Source organism: Besnoitia besnoiti, chromosome I (genome assembly GCF_002563875.1).
Source record: "Besnoitia besnoiti strain Bb-Ger1 chromosome I, whole genome shotgun sequence".
NCBI lineage: Eukaryota > Apicomplexa > Conoidasida > Eucoccidiorida > Sarcocystidae > Besnoitia > Besnoitia besnoiti.
This window is the reverse complement of record NC_042356.1, coordinates 7,023,228-7,041,238: the sequence shown is the minus strand read 5'-3', so window position 1 is coordinate 7,041,238 and position 18,011 is coordinate 7,023,228. Positions and strand designations below refer to the sequence as shown.

General features: G+C 52.9%; 2 protein-coding genes across 2 annotated transcripts; one reads left to right on the top strand and one right to left on the bottom strand.

Moving 5' to 3' along the window:
• Positions 1-9,632: 9,632 nt before the first annotated feature.
• Positions 9,633-12,271, top strand: BESB_009870 (uncharacterized protein; the record flags this gene model as incomplete). The annotated part of the gene is made up of 2 exons (XM_029359741.1): positions 9,633-10,931; positions 11,678-12,271. 2 exons carry the CDS (start codon positions 9,633-9,635, stop codon positions 12,269-12,271), a joined length of 1,893 nt encoding a protein of 630 aa, XP_029222654.1.
• A 2,323-nt stretch (positions 12,272-14,594) lies between these two features.
• On the bottom strand, positions 14,595-17,320 carry BESB_009860 (uncharacterized protein; the record flags this gene model as incomplete). The annotated part of the gene is made up of 4 exons (XM_029359740.1): positions 14,595-14,957; positions 15,284-15,651; positions 16,149-16,514; positions 17,194-17,320. 4 exons carry the CDS (start codon positions 17,318-17,320, stop codon positions 14,595-14,597), a joined length of 1,224 nt encoding a protein of 407 aa, XP_029222653.1.
• Positions 17,321-18,011: the final 691 nt, after the last annotated feature.

Here is an 18,011-nt window from a genome sequence, read left to right as displayed (position 1 = left end):
TTGCGCTCAAAATGTGGACAGAAGAGGTTTGCTGAAAAATGGGGCCGCGCGGAGGGGAGGAAAAGACTGGGGGGACTGTGTGCCGCCGTGGTTGCAGAGACTGCGGAACGGTATTTGGAAAAGGCGCAGAAGATGAGACGGAAGAATGGGGCAGGATGCCTAAAAAAGAGGGATCGAACAGAAGTCTCGCCAAATGAAACAACACAGAGATGTTTTCTCTTGAGAGAAGAGCCGCCAAATTCAGTCCTCTTCGTCTCCTCAGGCAGATGAGTTCAGCCTGGGTTCCCGGGCTCCTTGAAGAAAAGCCCGTTCGATAATTCAGCAAATGGATGCTCAAACAGCTGTTCGCCGCACGCCCTCGTGTTTCGGTGGGAAGACGAAATTCGAAAAAGATGAAGCAAAATGCATGTGGGCGCAGTGCTACTGAGGAAATATCGAGAGAGGGAAAACACGGTCGCGCTCGGTCGATGAACGTATGCATGGAAGCGCACGTCGCCTTGCTGCAGCTTTCTTCCCGCCAGTTTTTGTCCACGTAAGAGGGAGAGAACACACCTTGTTGCGGCCTCTCCACTATCTCCGCCCGGTCATTATTTCCAGTAAACAGAACCCGCCATGACTGGCTCCGCTCAACAGCGTCGACTTTGGTTCTCGGTCGCATGGATTCATGCGAGGCCAGCAAAAAAGAAAGGACGAAGGCTTGTGAACAGAGATAGGCCACTCCCTCGCGCGGCGGCTCCCTCCGTTGCTCGTGCGGGAAGGGAACAGCGTGCCGCGGGTGAGTGCAGCAAAAACGTTGACCCCCGACACACTTGTTCCCAAGCCATAAACAAGACGAGGATAATAATGAGTGTGCAGAAACTCCCTTGTTTTTTCCGACGACCGCGATTCTGCATTGTGGACGGACCCGTAAATTGTTGACCCGCCGTCCATTTTCTCTCCTCCCACCCTGTCTATCTATGGTGCGGAACGAACCTCAACGCGCCTTGGGCTTGCAGAAGGTAACAGACTCACACCTACTGATTGGCGTGCATTGCATATCACCCTTAGTACGCGCCTACACGACTGATGCTCAGAGAAACCCGCACAAGCACACGGCTGCTGCAATCGTGATGTAGAATACGGAGCTCCGGGCACATGCACACAAACCTCTGGATGCGACGGTGGGGGAGATCTGCATAGCGGCCGATACAGTACCTTCACGACGGGGGACGTTACGCGACGCGCACGCACGGCAACGGCTCGACAGCGACGACGATGTTCATGACTTCTTAAAGATCACAGGACTTCCTAAAGATCACAGGACTTCCCAAAGATCACAGGACTTCCCAAAGATCACAGGACTTCCCAAAGATCACAGGACTTCCCAAAGATCACAGGACCTTATACGTGTCAAAGATTGGCGCCGCTATACAAAGTTGCCTTTGCCTTGGTTCGTATGGACCAGCGTCTCCTGCAAGGCGGGGTGTGGTTCGGTGCCACGCCAAGCTCGAACATCGCACACGCGTGCTGACTGATGATTCGCGTTCGGACCTGGCGGGCAGATCCGATTACCTTAAATCTGATTATGAGGCAGTAAACGCAGCGGAACAAGCTACGGCCTCATATGGCTTCTGGCTATATATATATATATATATATTGCACACTTGTACGCCGCGGTCGCCCTCAAGAGAGGTGCAAACCAGGTCCACTACTGAAGTCCACAACTGCGACACGAACTTACCATGCAAAGGCAGTCACCAGGCCCAAACCCAAGATGGCAGATGCTTTCGAGCTTACTCGGTGACAGAAGCTTTCGGCTCGCGAATACGAAAATGCAGCATTCAAGAGGCTACCCTTGGCATATAGCTGCCCTATCGATGCATGAGGGTTGAAGCCGCTCGCGGCACGCGGCAGGCTCACCGGTAGTAAGCCATCGACAGGATTCTAAGTCAGATATGTGAGTGTGCCCCTTGGTTTCCTTGCCTTCTCAATAAACAAACACACCGCTCGCGCCTGTGTGTTCCGATCAAGTGTTCCGCGTCTAAAGTGTATATGCGCACGTTGAAGTCAACATTGGTTGACCTCAACAGCGTGTTCTCTCTGAAACCCTAACAGTCGCTAGCTGCCTTTGTAGACTACTATGTAGGCTGGTTTTTCCTATTGCAACCCTACATATTTGCATCCTTGCCACTGAGTGTGATCCTGTATCTGTCTAACTGAGTCGCGACCCTCCTCCACCGCTCTCCTCCTCTAGAGTAAGCAAATACGTATGCATACATAACCCGCGTTCATCTTGCTGTTATGGATGGTGTATCCCTCTACGCTGTTTTGCTTTATAGCTTTAGTGCCATATTCCCCGGTTTGCGCGGCGAAACGCACTGCCTGCTGGCTTGATGCGAGAAAAACAAAGTGCGTCATGGAACACGTGCATCTCCCTGATTCTTTCTGAGGCTTTGACAGATACATGGGGGGACACGTTCCTGCGATATTTCAACTCAGTGATCCTTTTTGGCTGTTAATGGCCTCTCTCCCATTTCCCATTCCCCCTATCGTCGAAGGGTCGGAAGGCTTGGAATATCCCCTTGTATGCATTTGTGCGGGAAATTCCGGACAAAAGGTATGTGTGAGTTGGGCACAGCATTATGTAGCTGTGCGGCAAACACAAGAGCATGTCTTTGTGCTCTTTGTAGGCTCTGTTCAAGGGGTAACCTATTTTGCATGGCAGCTCTCTTTCTTAGTGTTAGAGCACGACAAGTTGTGCTCTTTTGTCGGTTTCGACTTGTACAGCTCTCGCCAAGGCCAAGTGGAGAAGACATGTTCTTCATGGGAGAGGGTCAAGTAGATATAAGGTATATGGTAAAGCCATACGCACGAGAGCCAATAATATCCGTTCCACAGGTTATATCTTGAAATTCAGTTTTTGCCCCTCTTACCCTAAAACATGGTATTGATTTCCGTTCTACCAGTTATTTGCTGCGGTGTGTCCCTTCCCCTAGACCATGGAACTAATTTCCTTTCCACAGGTTAATGCGTACCGTCGATTCTTCATCCTGTCTTTTCAATACCTTCAGCGTGCCAGTGCGTCGAGAGCCCATCTCCCGCACCCCCCGCGGCAGTGAAGGATGAACTCGGGAAAAAATATATTTCTTCGTTCATTGCCGCGCAACTTTGTGTGACCTCAACTGGGGTCCGCTTCCCAGTGGCAAGTTTCCTTCTTTTTCTGCAAACGGGCGTGGTCCTTCATCGTTGCCCTTCAGTGGCTGAACCTCAAAGCGGCGCGAGCATGCTTGTCCTTTTCCGAGAGGCATTCGATACATATCTGATCCCTTGCACGTCTGCTGATGAATATAAAAGCATATAACCTGGTAGCCCACGTCCACAGCTAGTTTCTCGTTTCGTTGCCGTATTGTTAACATGCTACACATCGCAGTAAGTAACGAGATCGCTGCGTTTGTTGTTGCCCTGTTCATACAACCCTTTCACGGTCTATTCTGTTGATGTACTGTGCCGAATTTAGGGATTTGATGCCGAGCCCACTGCTCACGGGCAATGCTCTGCATTGCTTGCGTGCAAATGCGTGGAGACGGCGCTGCGTACATATCCGCTTGCGAATTCGTTATCCACATGCCAGTCCCGCCCCGCCCGGTGTGAATTGCCTGTGTGCCTCTATCATGTCTCTTGACTAGTACCAACGTACGGTATTCCCGTAGTCTCCTTTCCTCGTGTCTCGTGAGACGACTTTCTGTCGTTTTGACGCACTTATTGCCTAGAGCAGCCCCTTCACTAAGCAGGCCACCTGCCTTCCTGAAACCCCCTAGCTCATCGTCCCATCTGGAGAAAGGAAATGAACACATTCACGAAGGTTATCGTGTGTGCGGCATCGGTCGCGGTGGTCATTGTTTTGGTTCTCGTGATTGCCGTAGCGACTCTTTCCGCCACAAGATCTGGCGGAGGCGGGTGGCAGCCCGATGGCGAGCCTTGCACGGTTTATTGGGAATCCAGCGTCCTTTCGAACCGGAGACGCTGTGCAGTACCGCTTCTCTGTGATTTCCAGCATGCCACCAGCACGACAGGTGAGCGTAGCTGCACGCACGTTTGTTCAGATGAGCTGTGTATAGACGCGTCTAAGTGCGAATACTTTCCTGTGTGTCCCCTCACATGTCTGTGGACGTCGTATGCGCACGCAAGTACTATTCACATGGGTCCCTCCCCCCTGAGGAACAATGATAATGCTGGTAGGAGTGCATGTAGATCAATGGCCAGCGTGACCAGCGATTGATGTATGCGCTGGAACTATTGAGCGAGCACCGACGTGATTGGAAGACAGACTGAGTGGAAGCTCTCTTCAAGTCGTTAGTAGAGCACACATTTGTCCGCCGCTTCTTTCCTCAGCATTCCTTGTGTGGATGATGGCTCCATGCATATTCTTGTGTATGGAGTACCTCCAGGCGTCTGCAGGATGCCCGGAAGCCGGCCTGCAGGAAGCTCATGCAGAGGATCCCCCTATCTGTGCGAAACATCGACTTTCTGTGACCAACAGACTTTCCGTTGTGAGCGGCAAACGCCGAACAACCAGGGGTTCGGTAATATTGCGCTGGGCCAGCCATGTTCTGTTAATGAGGCACATCACTGCGTGTCTGGAATCTGTGAAGATGTCAGCTTGCTATCGGGGTCCGAGGCTTCAACAAGTAAATCAAAGAGCTATTCTCGTAATTTGAGAGAAAATCATTATTCTTCCGAACTCAACGAGAATCGCGACTTGTCAGGCCAGCAACGGCACTCCAGCAACATTCCTCGCCGAACTGTATGCGTACAGAAGAATGTGCCACTGGGGGATTCATGCGACTTATACAAGCACTGCCAGGCTCCGTGCCACGTTTGCGTCCAAGGACTTTGCAGACGGTATCCGTCAGGTGGAAATGGGGACGGGATATTTCCGAATTCCGGAAGTATACTCAATCAACCTGGGGTTCTTGTCCCGAATTATAATGGCGTACCCCCTGTTGTATACCCTCGCCGTCTTTCTCTTGGAAACCGAGGAGAGTCTTCGCCAAAAGACAGAGCTCTTGTATCAGCGCTGAATGACGACATAAAAGAAGCTTTTACCGACAGGGATCCAGAGTTTGGTAAAATACAACCGAATAGGAATGGAGCAAGCGCAACAGCTACGGACTTGTCTGCTTTTGACGCCGTCACCAAGAAGCATACCTTCGCCCGTGGGTCCAAGACAGCAGCCCCAATAATGCTAGTGAGCCTTCAGACTTTACCCACTCAAAAAAGGAACCTGCAATCACCCGTTCCTGCTGATTTATCGCCAGGAAGCCAAGAGGATGGCGCTGTACCCACAGCAGACGCCGCGTCTCTCGACGGACAGCAATACATGCCTCCACCCGCTATGCCTCAATATTCCGGATATCCGTTTGAGAATCCGTTTGCACCGCGGCCTCCTCCGCCTCCAGGAACGCTTGCAAAACGGATTTCTTCCTTGTTTGACGGGATCGCGACGGCAGTTGGCCCCCTCGAAAACATAAATGGGAACCGGATGGCGCAGCAGCTTCCAGTAGTTCCTGCGAACATGCAGCTCCAATCCACTCAGCCTGTAACTGTGGCGGTGCCCACTGCCAACGTAATAGCCGCTCCCGCTTCTGTGCCAACGATAGCCGTTGTGGCTCCCCAGCAGCCAGCAAGCATTCCCGCTGGAACCCAGCCAGTACTTGTTGGCGAACAAGTAGTTCGAAATCCTGCCGCAGCTCCAAGCGTTATCTCGCGAGCCCCGCCTCCTGTTGTCATTTCAACTCCTGTAGGTGGGCAGTACGTATCGCCTGTCCCCGTTCTGCCGGTGAACAACGCTGCAAACTCACGAGGCCCTGCTGTCGTGGCCTCTCTGTATCGACCCAACGCCTATCCCCAGGCAAATGTCTATAATTCTCAAACAGGGATCGCCACAGCGCCTCGGCTGCCTCTTGCTGCCGTAACAAACAGCGATTCTACCCCGTCGTCTTACCCGCAATATTCTCCCTTTGCCGCAGTCGGAAGCAACCCTCGAAATAACGGTGTGGCAGGCAGCGTAACAAACTCAGTTATGGGAGATAATATTGTCATAGAGGGCCCGTATGGACCGACTCGTCCTGGAGGAGTGGGGGGCAATGTTGTCGTTGTTGGCGTGAACGGCCAACCCAACAACCTCAGCTCTGGCCAATTCACTCTCGAAAAATGCATAGATATGTGCTGCGGCCGGGTGAGCGGAGCGGCGCAGATTGTGCACGCGAGGAGACGCACCTCACCCTCCTCTCGCAAAAGAGATGTTTGCATCATCTTGGTTATTAGGTTTCAGACGCGTGAGTGCAGACAAGTATAGGCATTCCTGCTCTGCTGCCAGTCCCAGAGCACATCAGCTAAATTCCATGTCTCCTTGCTCACCCGTGATTGACGATATCTTCGTGCACAACCTTGAGCAGGCACGTATATAGAGTTATGTTTCTACCAGAGCCGTTACGCACGTCGCCGTTCCTTTTCCATGGCACGTGGATGCACGGAGGCCGACGCCGCAAAGCCAGGTGCGTCGAGGAGGCGGAGCCTTCTCATTGGCTCTATTAGTGTTTTTATTGCTACTCAGACGGGCGCGGGGGCATGCGTCTGTATCGCGCGTGATCTGTTTCTGCCTGTCGTGGACATGTGTGGTTGCTGTTATCACGCAGGATTTTTATTGTCCCGTCCCGGCGACAACCAATTGCTTGCCTCGTCTGCGCGAAGGGCAGCTATGCAGGAACATCAGTCCAAGGGAATGCCAGAGAGGTTTGATCTGCGCAAGCGGACGTTGCCAACCGGAGGTGCTGTACGCCTTCTCGGCCTCACCCGCCCATACTTCCAAAAATGAAACATCCGCCACGAATGACGCTCTCTTCGGCTTTCTCGCAGCGCCGCCAGCACGCAGCGGGGATTCCACAGATAACAGACACCCGCATAACGGGCACGATTATCGCCAGAGCAGAGTCGTTCCACAGAATTCTCAAACTGCTGGTGTAGCACCATCTAGCTTCCCACTATATTCGCAACCTGTACTTGAGGGCACCGATGCACCCGAGGGGGAGCATTCTTTCAATGCACCACAGAAAGAGCTTCACACTGAGGCGTCAGCCGCGCTCTTATGTAAACCGTGGCAGAGCCCGAAAGAAACTCGAGCAAAACAGGGCAAAAAGGGTGGCGTTCACCTAAATACCCTGAAAAATAGGAGAAGCGCGGGAGAGCTCAAGGGCGCGAGCTCTGAATGCGAAAACATTACGGGGAAACCCTGTTTAATCGACTCAGACTGTTGGGTAGGTGCTACACCGTTCGTATATTGCAATACCGAGAAGGCAACCTGCCACGCACCAGAGTTCGAGGAGTGTCTGGAACCATTCGAAACTGTGATCCGCTCGCATCCTCCTCTTGTCGGTCACGAAGTGCCTTCGCACACAGTATGGCCAACCAAGCACGGAAAAGACGAGCGGACGGACGCAGAGACGGCGCAGCTGACACCTGCGGCAATCTGGTTGGCATTGTTTTTCAACCTTTCGCATGAGAGTACGCCAGGAAACAATGAGGTGGTAGCCCGGCAGCAAACGTCTGTCAAAAATAAGCTGCTCTGCTGTCTCCGCCGCCTTTCTGAACTTCAGGAAATGATCGATTTCAACGCGTTCAGCAGACAAGAAGGCTTCGAAATGAACTGCGGAGTGTAGTAGTACGGGTACAGAAGCGGCGCGCGTACGGACGCTTGCGATGAATCGTCCATGCATTTAGACTGAGCGAGCTTGTGGATGCGCAAATACGTAGTCGCATCTATTTGTTGGTGGGGTGTGTGCGTGGACCTGGAGGTATGCACCTGTGGACGCATCCTCCTGTACAATTCCAGACATATGGAAGGGGATTTTTTCGTGCACATTCGCGCCATGCGAACTGCTGCTCACTCGTTTTCTGTAAAAAACTGACAGGTTATTTTTTGTGGATTAACAGCAGAGGGGTCAGCATGGGTCAACACTGCAGAACAGTGTGCAGCAAACGGGCCCCCAAGGGGACTATAGTCTTTCTCCATACTCAGCCATTTTACTTTTCAGCAGGGTGGGCTTTCGCTACGGTTTCTTACCCGATCAAAGGGCAGATGTGTGTCTGTAATGATCCTAGTGTTTCGCTCCAGCTCACCGAGGCGTGATATATTTCTCCATGTGCCCAGCGTTCTCCACTTCAGCGGTGCAGAGCAGGAAGGCAGTCGACGGGTGCCTCAGAAAAGAGTGTCAGGAAATCTGACATCAGCGCAGAACCTGCTCGTACGCTACCGCGAAGTGTTTCCCTGATCCCACAAGGGCAGCCCGTAAGATGAAGTAGAGACGAAAACGCAGTCGGCAGTCGTGGGAAGGGCGGCAGTGCGTTTGTTTTTCCACCACGGAAAGTCAAAAGCGACTCTCAGCTCACATCGTAGATGAATTTCCTCAAGCGTATTTTACTTTTGAGCTTCACAACTAGGCACACGACTTATGAATGATCCGTTTACGCTCTTGCCCGGCGACATCTTCTGATCCAACCCGACCTCACCTCTCTATTCATACACCAAGGGGAGAGAACCATGTGACATCAATGGAACACTCATAAAATTGAAGTAGACGAAATGAGATGCAATACGTGTCGTGGAAGAAGAAACAGCATGTTCATTCAATTCATCTTGCCCCAACGGGTCCGCACGCATGCGTCTGCATGTTTTCTCCTTGCGCCTCCAATGCTGGATTACCTCGTCCTTTTTCAGGGATGAACAAATATTTATGCCACCCCGTGTTAAATGGAAAGAGGGGAGAGCCACGTATTTCCTCTTCCATTTCGTTTTAAAGAAGCTGTCGTTCATTCGACGTCGTGCTGGGGGCGTCTCTCCGAGCTGGGTGCCTTGAGGGACTCCCAGATGTCGGACTGCTAAACAAATTCTTTTTTTTTTCCCGGAGACGAGTGATTGTTGTATTCGGTTGCACTAAGGCTGCACAAAGCTGTTACTGAGAACCTATTGGAGCCATCTCCTGTCGGTTTTACTTGGCGGGAGCTATCGGTATCCACGCTCCATGGTAGATGAGGCTTTTTGCGAAAACAAAACTGAAGGGCTCTTCGGACGCTTGGCGATCGATCCGATATCTCGACTCCACACACGCTCTTGCGAAAACAAAACTGCAAGGGCTCGTCGGACGCTTGGCGATCGATCCGATATCTCGACTCCACACACGCTCTTCTCTCGGCTGTCTTCCTCGCCTTCGCTTATTGGCGTCTGCAGCGCTCGCCGCTACTCGCGCTGCTCTAACCGCTAGAGGCCTCCGCCCTGCGCGGGAGAAGCGTCGGCCTTCTAGTTTTTCCGCACCGCAACGGATAAGGAACTTGAGGCTCGCGCCTGTTCCCCTGTTCGTTCGAGTCCTCGGTGTCCGGCGTCTGAGGGGCTTCCACAGTGCAAAAATGAACTACAGCGCTCTCTTCGCCCAGAAGTCTACATAGACGCCTGTGTGTGCCCTCACATACGCTTAGGAGGACATATATATAGAGAGAGACTTCCTACATTTACGTATAGGTTTCTCCGCTTCCTTTGAAGTCAGGATCTGCCGTTCCGCGTTGGTGTGAGGGGCGCTACAATTATAAGTGCGGCACCAATGTCGAATTTGGCAACCTCGGTTTTCTGCGAGATACATCTCGCGCACTTTTGCCGGCGGCTTCCGCTCTTCCTTCGGCAGAAGGCGGGTACGCAGCTGCCGGTGGATGGCAGTGCCAGGCGATCGAGTCTCCTTGAGAAATCCACCAAAGAGAAGACCTGCGTCAGGGGCGCCGCCGCGTCTGGTGTGTGCTCATGGGAAGGGACAGGGGGCAGCGAGCCCGCGGAAGACAAGAGAGAAAGACGGGAAGACGGCGAAGTGATTCGTGACACGTGCTGGTGCTCGTCCTCCAGTTCGCAGGCGAATCCTGCCGTTTCTTCAGTTCTTCCGTTTTCGTCGCCATTCTGTGGTTCTTATTCCAGGGGAAATGTAGCTGCAGCGGGGTCATGTAGACAAAAGCGAAACGTGGGTGGGCGACGCACACGCGGGCACCGCGGCAGCGTGATGCATGCAGTTCCAGCTTCAAATACGCTGGAAGTGCTGCCTCGATGGTTTTTACCTTTCTTCTCGTCGGGGGTAGCCCTGCATTCCTTTCCAACGCAGGGCACTGGCAGCTTTGCGGGAAGCGAAGACAACACGTTTTCCAGATGTCGATTTTCTCAAGGCCGCAGCGGAGCCCTTGCCGGCGGCCAGAAGCGGCTTTTCACCGCGGACGTCTCGGTCTCGAGCGCCAGCCGAAAGACTAAGGAGGCAATCTTGCTGGAAGGAGCGGCGCGCCTCGGCGGCAGGGAAAGAGACACTGGCGAGTCTCGCTGGAGCAGCACGTCTGTTTCCGCAGTCTCCGGCTTCAGCCCATCTCCCTCTGAATCTCAGGTTTTTTTGTCGAGTCTCAGGGAGGCGCCGCCGATGGTGGACAGGAGTAGTTTTTACTCGCTGGAGGAGATGAGGAAGGAAAACCGGAGAGGCGCTCCCGTTAACTTTCGTCAGTACATGCGATCTCTGCTGCTCCCGTTTCGCCATGAGGCGTCTCCGAGTCCGGCGCCGGAGTCGGCGGAGAGACTCTCTTCACTCTCGCTGCCTCGCGGCCTGCCGCCAATCACGTTCAAAAAGTACCAAGAGGGCATGCACGCCGCCCACTACTATCCCTCTCGCCTGCTGCCCCCTAGCCACTCGGCCCCGCTCCCGGGAAACGTCTTAGTAACTCCGTTTGCGACGCACTTCCAGCAGCCCCTCAGCAGAACGAGCTTGGCGAGCCGCGCAGGGGTCTCCTCCCCGAGATCTCGCAGAGCGGGAAAGCCGCTCGCGGCCAGTCAGGACCCAAACGACGGGAACACGAATCGCCCTCAGATGCCTGTCCTCGTAAGCCATGCCCCACCAAACACAAATGACACACACTAGAGCTCCCAGAGTGCATGCGTGCATATAAATATGTATATATATATTTGCACGTATATGTATGCATGCATGTATGTGTATGAATGCATGTATGTGTGTGACCGTGTGCATATCTGCGGCCCGTCTGTGCCTCCTGGCACCTGCTTCACGCTTGAGTATGCTGTTTCTATCCGTTGCGCTTCTAACTTCTAACTCCACCGTCTGCCGTCAGCGTTTTCCTGCACTGTCCTCTGGCCGCGCGAGTTAACATGTCTGTGTCTGGTAACTGTGTTAACGTGAATTCTGTGTTGTCCGTGGTTACTGATTTTTAGGGGTGAATTTCGCGCCCAAAAGGAGGCTGGAGTGATGCTCCACGTTTTTTCGTTCCAAACTCAGAAATGCTGAGGCGGCATGTCCTGCACAGGCCGATGAATGGAAATCTTCTCTCTGACCTCGCCTCCCGTCGCGTGTAGATGATTCCAACAGTTAATGTATATGTGCTCGTTTGCAGGCGTGTTTTGATGGATTGCCTATACTTATGAATATGCGTGTGTGCGTCCGCGGTGGGCGCAACCTTATGTTCAGTTCCATGCTATTTTGTGCCGGTGCAGCAGTGCGAGCAACTTCTGAGTACGCATCTCGAAGGGAAGTGTGTCTTTTCCTTTGAAAGGTCCTTCCGTGCAGTGCTGTGCTTTGCCCCTGTGTCTTTCCGTCGATGATTCATCTCTCAGCTTACGGAGCGGTGTGCGGGTCGTCTCACCCTTCTCTTCATTTTTACTGACCAGCCGCCGCACAGCGAGATGAAGGACCTTGTCAAATGGCGGCGCGACTTGGAGGAACATCCGGAGTACTCGGCTCTTGTGTATCCAGCTAGAACTCCACCGAGCGCCAGCGCCGTTGATTTAGGCTCGCCATACAGCCAGCCCTCGGCCGCGCCCCTGTGGCCTCCGCGCGAGGCGAACCGACTCTCTGCGCGCCATGACGAACTGTATCAGGTTGCGTACCTGTGCAGTGAATCGTGTTCGCTCTTTCTTCGTTGGCTGTGTATTCGGTCCATGAGATTCACAGCTGCGCATTTCGCTCCGCAGTCGGAGCGAAATGCGGGCGGCGATGGAGCGCCTGCGTTTACGCTCAACGGAAGTGCGCCGTCTATGTGGGGCACCTTTCTCGGAAACGCCAAAGAAGGAGGCCGAAAAATAGTCGAGGCAACTGGCCTCGCTTTCCGTCCAGAAATGGTCACGACGATGCTCATCGACCGCGCCGGGCTCATCAGGTGGCACGTAGTCGGAGCGCCCACGGACGAGGCGGTTCAATTCCTGATGTAAGTTGCAGGCTTCGCTTCGCACGAGTGCAAGCGTGTGCCGCGCTCGCCGTCGCAGAAGTGCGTCATATATGAGTTGGGTTTTTCTGGCCAGTAACTGAATTAGCTTCTTTGTGCGCGTCAAATTAGCGGAGCAGGGTCTGTGTTGTTACAGGAGGGAATCTGATTTTCCAGACTGCACAAAGTCTGAGGCTGCAGAATTTGGCGCGCTTCTTTAGTCTTGGTACGGCGCTGCGCGGCAGTAAAGGCCTGTTGCTGTTATTCATACTGTTTTGAGCTTGTATTCTGCGCGTGTGCCGGACACTCTGTGTTCGTCTGCAGCGATGCAATGAAAGCTCTTCGGAGAGAAGTCCCAGGCGGAGTACGTAGTAGAGCGCGTCTGAACTTGTGACGAGGAGACCCTTGAATAGGGCGCGGGTGTTCCATGGATGCGTGCTCCGTAGCTCGTACGAGAGTCGCGTAAATTCGACGAGGAAAGCGAGTGATTCGCTGCCCTCACCCAGGTGGCAGCCCCTTTGTATTCAGTGATCTATTTATGCACGGATATCTAAATGCATCCGTCTTTTTATTTGTAAAGGGAAGAAGGGGGATGCGAGTGCTTTTTGTGCGCCGAGACCTAGCTGGCGGCTGGCGCTTCAGAAACCTGCTTTACAGAACTTGTTCTTTTCGCTTTTTCAAACAGAGGATTTATTGGAATCCTGCAAACGGCTTTGGAAATGCCTATCATGTGAATAGACAGGTAGACGCCCCGCCGAAGCCTACCGGGGTCCAAGAGCGATTGGCGACGAACGGCGCACATCGAGCACAAGCAGTTCTACTGCGTGTAGACGTTTCAGACAACAACTTAAGAGCTCGTTGACGCAGGAAGGCGGAGTTAGTAGCAAGTTCCCTATCCGCTCCCAAGGCTGGCACCTGGTGTTCACTGCACATATGGATATATGCATACATATACTGAAGCAAACGCGCGTTGTTCCGGCACGTGTCTGGGTCTCTAGGCCATTGACCACACGCGCAGTGATACATTGTTGTCGCGGCTCTAACACGAGCACGCAACTACTAATTACGTGACGCAGTACTGTTGACACGAGGGTCACAGAGGATGAGTAGGAGTGCGCTTGCGTCCCTAGCACTTTACTCAGAACGCATAAGCAGATGCAGAGGACGTGAGCAAGTTGACCGAACTGAGATTCAGCCTCCCTGTCCGCCTACTGTGAAGCTGGTCCCAGTGACCCGGTATCGTGTGACGGAGGATCATGGACATGTGCGCGCTTCTTTGGCATTTTTCGGTTTATCCGTGCAAGCGTGAAAACGTCTTATCACGAGCGAGCTAGTCGAAAGTCGAGGATGTTTCTATCATTGCTATGTAGCGCATCAGGACAGCGGCGAGTGTGCTGTTTTTGCGATGGAGATCCGGCATGAAGTCGACTAGTTCTCGGGGACCTGATATCGGAGCAATAACAACACCCAGTCGCGTGCATACGGATTTCGCGCATGCAACAGCTGTCTCTCAGCTGTAGTTCGTTTTATGCAGGGCGATGCCTTGGCGCTGGCAGTGAATAAAACCGACGAGAGTTTCTGTTGCTGCTTCTGCAACGTACCCGAAGAAAGCGCCACGTCGGCCCCAGGGGATGCTCCTGAACATGCCGGCGACCTCCTCATGAAGGCGTAAAGAGGACCGGGGGAAATGTTTCCGGCGCTTGTTCCAGCCGCAAGGGTGACGATGGCATCTTTGGACATGAGTTTAAAAAGCTGCTTTTGAAACTCAGAACGCCCGCGGAGAACGGGAGGTGGCGAATTCTGCCTCCTCGAGTGGCTAGGATTTGACAAGTCTCCGCTATGTCCTCTGTCCCGATATTCTAAAAGAGAGAAGAGGAATGTACATCACGCGGAGATAAACGGCAGTGGATTGGGGCTCGGAGTGCGGAGGATATTCGGTAAGCATCCAGTCGAGCGCCCATAGCTCGGCTTCGATCCTCAACCCCACACAAGAGAAGTTCCATATGGTGTTGTGCGATTTCACTCGGTCCACAGTTGCGAGCACATGGGTAGAGGCACGACCATACAGATCATGGACATCTACGTGTATGTCTAGTATCCATCAGCGTGAGCCGTATGTGGGCCTAAATATATCTGTACATTAGTAGATGCATATATACTTACGCTATCGTTATTGGTATGGTCAGGGGGAAAATCGTATGCGTAACTGTACAGGAAGGTTTCAGAGTGTATGCCAAAATCTCGACGCACACTAGCGCATGTGCAGGAGCCACGGCGGCAGTGCGTTTCGGTCTACTGTAGCAGGTGGGAGGGGCTTCAGCAAGATTTCGTCAGCACTCATGGCTAGAGAGTGACGCAAGAGCGGCAGACGGACCAATGTCTCTGGTGCCTGCAACACTCTGGGGATGTTCCGGCTGTGGCGTTCCAGCTGGCTGGGTGGCGACGTTGCTCGTTCCAGAATGGGCGGGTCGGATTTCGCCGCTTTGTTTCTCTTGGGTTCGTGGCCGCCCCCTTGCCACCTCCACTGGATTAGGTACCGCCTGTTGGCTTCCACCGTGGAGCGTCTGCAGCATTCGGTTCCGAATTTCCTCCTTCACGAAGTCGAAAATGTCTTCCCACCGTCGCGTGCAGCGAGAGTCCCTTCTCCCGCCTCTCTTTTGCTCTTGGCACGCTGCTGGAGACGGTGATAGGGGCTGAGACATGCGAAAGAGGAAGCCACGCATTCATGGAAGCAGTTCTCTTACAGCTTGGAGAGCAGTCCAGCTAGCACCAGTGCCGGGACTCGACCCCTCCGCAGCACTTAACTGCTCCTGTTTGAACGATTCATGGCCTCAGGGAGTTCTACCCGATGCTTAGTGTTGCCCCTCAGTCCGCATTTCCGGCAGAGGAACGACGGAATCTTCTGCGGGAAGGCCAGAATCTGACCCCGAACCTTGGGCCTCTTATCTGATCGGTGTTGTCTTTTTTTCCCCAAGAGAGGGGGCTGTGATCAGGTGCCTGGCCAAGCACGTGCCCCTACCCGAGCTCGACTCCCCGGCGGACACTCTCCGCCGAAACTCAGAAGCAATGCAGGCAGATCTTCGAAAGAGGGAGAGAGGCACTCGACGGCTTGTAGGAAGTACGAAGTCAGCATCTCGAATCTCTGATTCTGCATGTCGGCGAGCCTCGCTCCTCCGCCATATGACACCATCCTGGATTTGTCTTCGCCGGGACTTTTCACACCTGACTGCGGAGGGCTTGGAGAGCGACCTCGGCTCATCGGTTTAGTTCCGTACCAAGCACTCGATGGAGGTGAAGCTCGCGGCGATCCACCACCCACACCGATCTTAGGCTTCTCTGTTCCAACCCGTTCTTGGTCATCTGGAGACCTTGGGCGAACCCCGCCGCCTAGACGGAAATCGAGGAAAAGGAAACAAGCGACACTGAGGACAGCTGTGATAGGGTAGCTCTCCGTGTCAGCGAAGCGGGTGGAGGGAATGGTTTCAGCAGCTTCAAGAATGCAGAGTGGCTGATTTGTTGTCGATTCGAAGGAGTTCGAAATTGCGTGCCCGCGCCAGGTGCTCCCCGCGCTAGCAGACGTCGAAAGCACGAATCGGGGTTGGGGGATAGAGCGGATCGGCACACAAACTGCATTAATGGAGTTCAAGGACTGTAAAGGTGCAGGTCTTCGGTCAGTATTGCCGACGGCAGCATTTTTCCCGGTATCGTCATGACTGAGAGACAAGGCGTCATCGAGAGTATGTGCGCGCACGAGCGGGCACAACACATTTTATGTGGGTGCTTGGCTATGAACGGGGCGTATTTTCACCGTTTAAACAGACCTAACCACAATAAATAAACACATGTCATTTTGTCCGCTTCCCCAATGTAGCGTGAGCATTTACCAAGATGGAAGTCACCATTCTGTTGGCGGCTTGGGAGTCGCTTTGGCCTGGGTGCGCGCGGTAGTAACTCTTGTAAGATATGGAGGCGCAGACGCTTCCAGCTATCAAGCTTCAGTTCCCTCGTATCTAGTTTAATTTTTTTCATCAAATCCTGGGTCTCGTCCGTCCTTGGAAGAAGAAGGCGCTCATATATTGCGGTATCATTGCGGACGAGATGCTCTAGGAGCACGATAATTGGTAGCAGGTCATATAGGACTGCTGAGGGTGGGTCAGGCTGTGCTACCGTTGACAGGAGTCTTCGCATGAGCGCCGTCGTCTCTGTGTCCTGTACCGGTGAGTCAAAGGGCTCGTCGTCCGTGATCAATGCTGCCATCGAGATAAAATTAGGAGAGTCGCCACGCGGAAGATTGATTCGAACAGAGGGGGTATGTGTTTTTTGAGTGAAAATAGCTGCCTCCTTCCTCTCTCGTATCCACTTTAGACACCAGGCATAAAGCGCCGAACTTGAGACCCGCCCGAGCTTCCCAATACGCACAAAAAAATCCGCACGAAGCTCTATTCCCTCTCAGCGGTGAGGCTTGCAACGAGAATTCGGTGTAAAAAAGAAACGCACGCAGTGACGCGCTCCAAGGCATGTGAATTCCATAAAAGATCGGCTATACGATGTATGTATGTATGTATATATGTATATACGTATGTATGTATGTATGTATGTATGTATGTATGTATGTATGTATGTATGTATGTATGTATGTATGTATGTGTGCATGTATACGTATGCTTGAATACATGAACGAATAACGTGACAAAGATCTGCCTGCTTTATCACGGGGTTTCTAATAGACACACGTGAGGGTAAGGAGGCTTTCGGCAGTATATGCTCCGCCCGGGGCAGCCTCTGTATTGTGAATACGAGCAAAAGAAGACCAAAGGTAAGGCAGGATACAAGACTCCTTGGAAGCTCCGGCAAAGAGACGGAGACTCTGGGGTGACAGAATGTGTAGATTGGTTTGCTGGGCGGTGTCAAGTTGGATTTTATGCTCACGGTGTTCCTCCGGTTCAGGGTTTCCATACTCTCGGCATAGGATCCCAATTATACTCTCGGCGAAAATCAAAGCGTCTTGGTCTAACACATTCTCGGCAAGCTTCCACGTCTGCTCGAAAGTTTTCATGCGCCGGGCGAGCGTCGGATTGCGATTGAAAGTAGGATTGAGAGCGAAGTTTTGCACGCAATCTTCAGCCTCCGCCAAAGCGAACCTGCCGGTTTGTGTTTCGTATAGAACTGCGGTTGCTATGGCATGCGCCACGCAGAGTCTGTCTATGTCTGTTCCCGTCCTGCGTTGGAGAGGCGACAGAGGAGGCGCATCATATGTCCAGGCTAGCACCAGCTCTCTCCGTTCACGCCTCCGCAGCACGATCCAGACGCCTTCAATGAGGTGGCCAACACCCCAATTGAAACACTTGCGGAGTTATCATTGACAAAGATTTTGCCTCTCATGGAAATGACTGCAAACGGAATAATCTTGGTTTGCAATGACATTCCGAAACAAAGCCGCGACGCAAAGAATACCCTTGATCGAGACCGTGTTACTGTTCGCCTTCTCATGCTTCCCAAAGACAAGCACGAAAGAGATACGGATATAATATCAAAGAGATAAACTTAGGTTGGCGGCTGTTGCGCAATCGCCAGGCGCGTCTTCGGCAGCACTGAACAGTTCTGGTTTAATTCCGGACGTCCATGCTGCTTCAACACTCTATTTGAGAAGTTCGTGAGTATGCGAAGAGGAAGCACGCTTGCAGCGGCATGCGGCAATGCGCGTATAGATTCTTCCTGCGAGCCCTCCGGTGTGTGTGGCCAAGGGC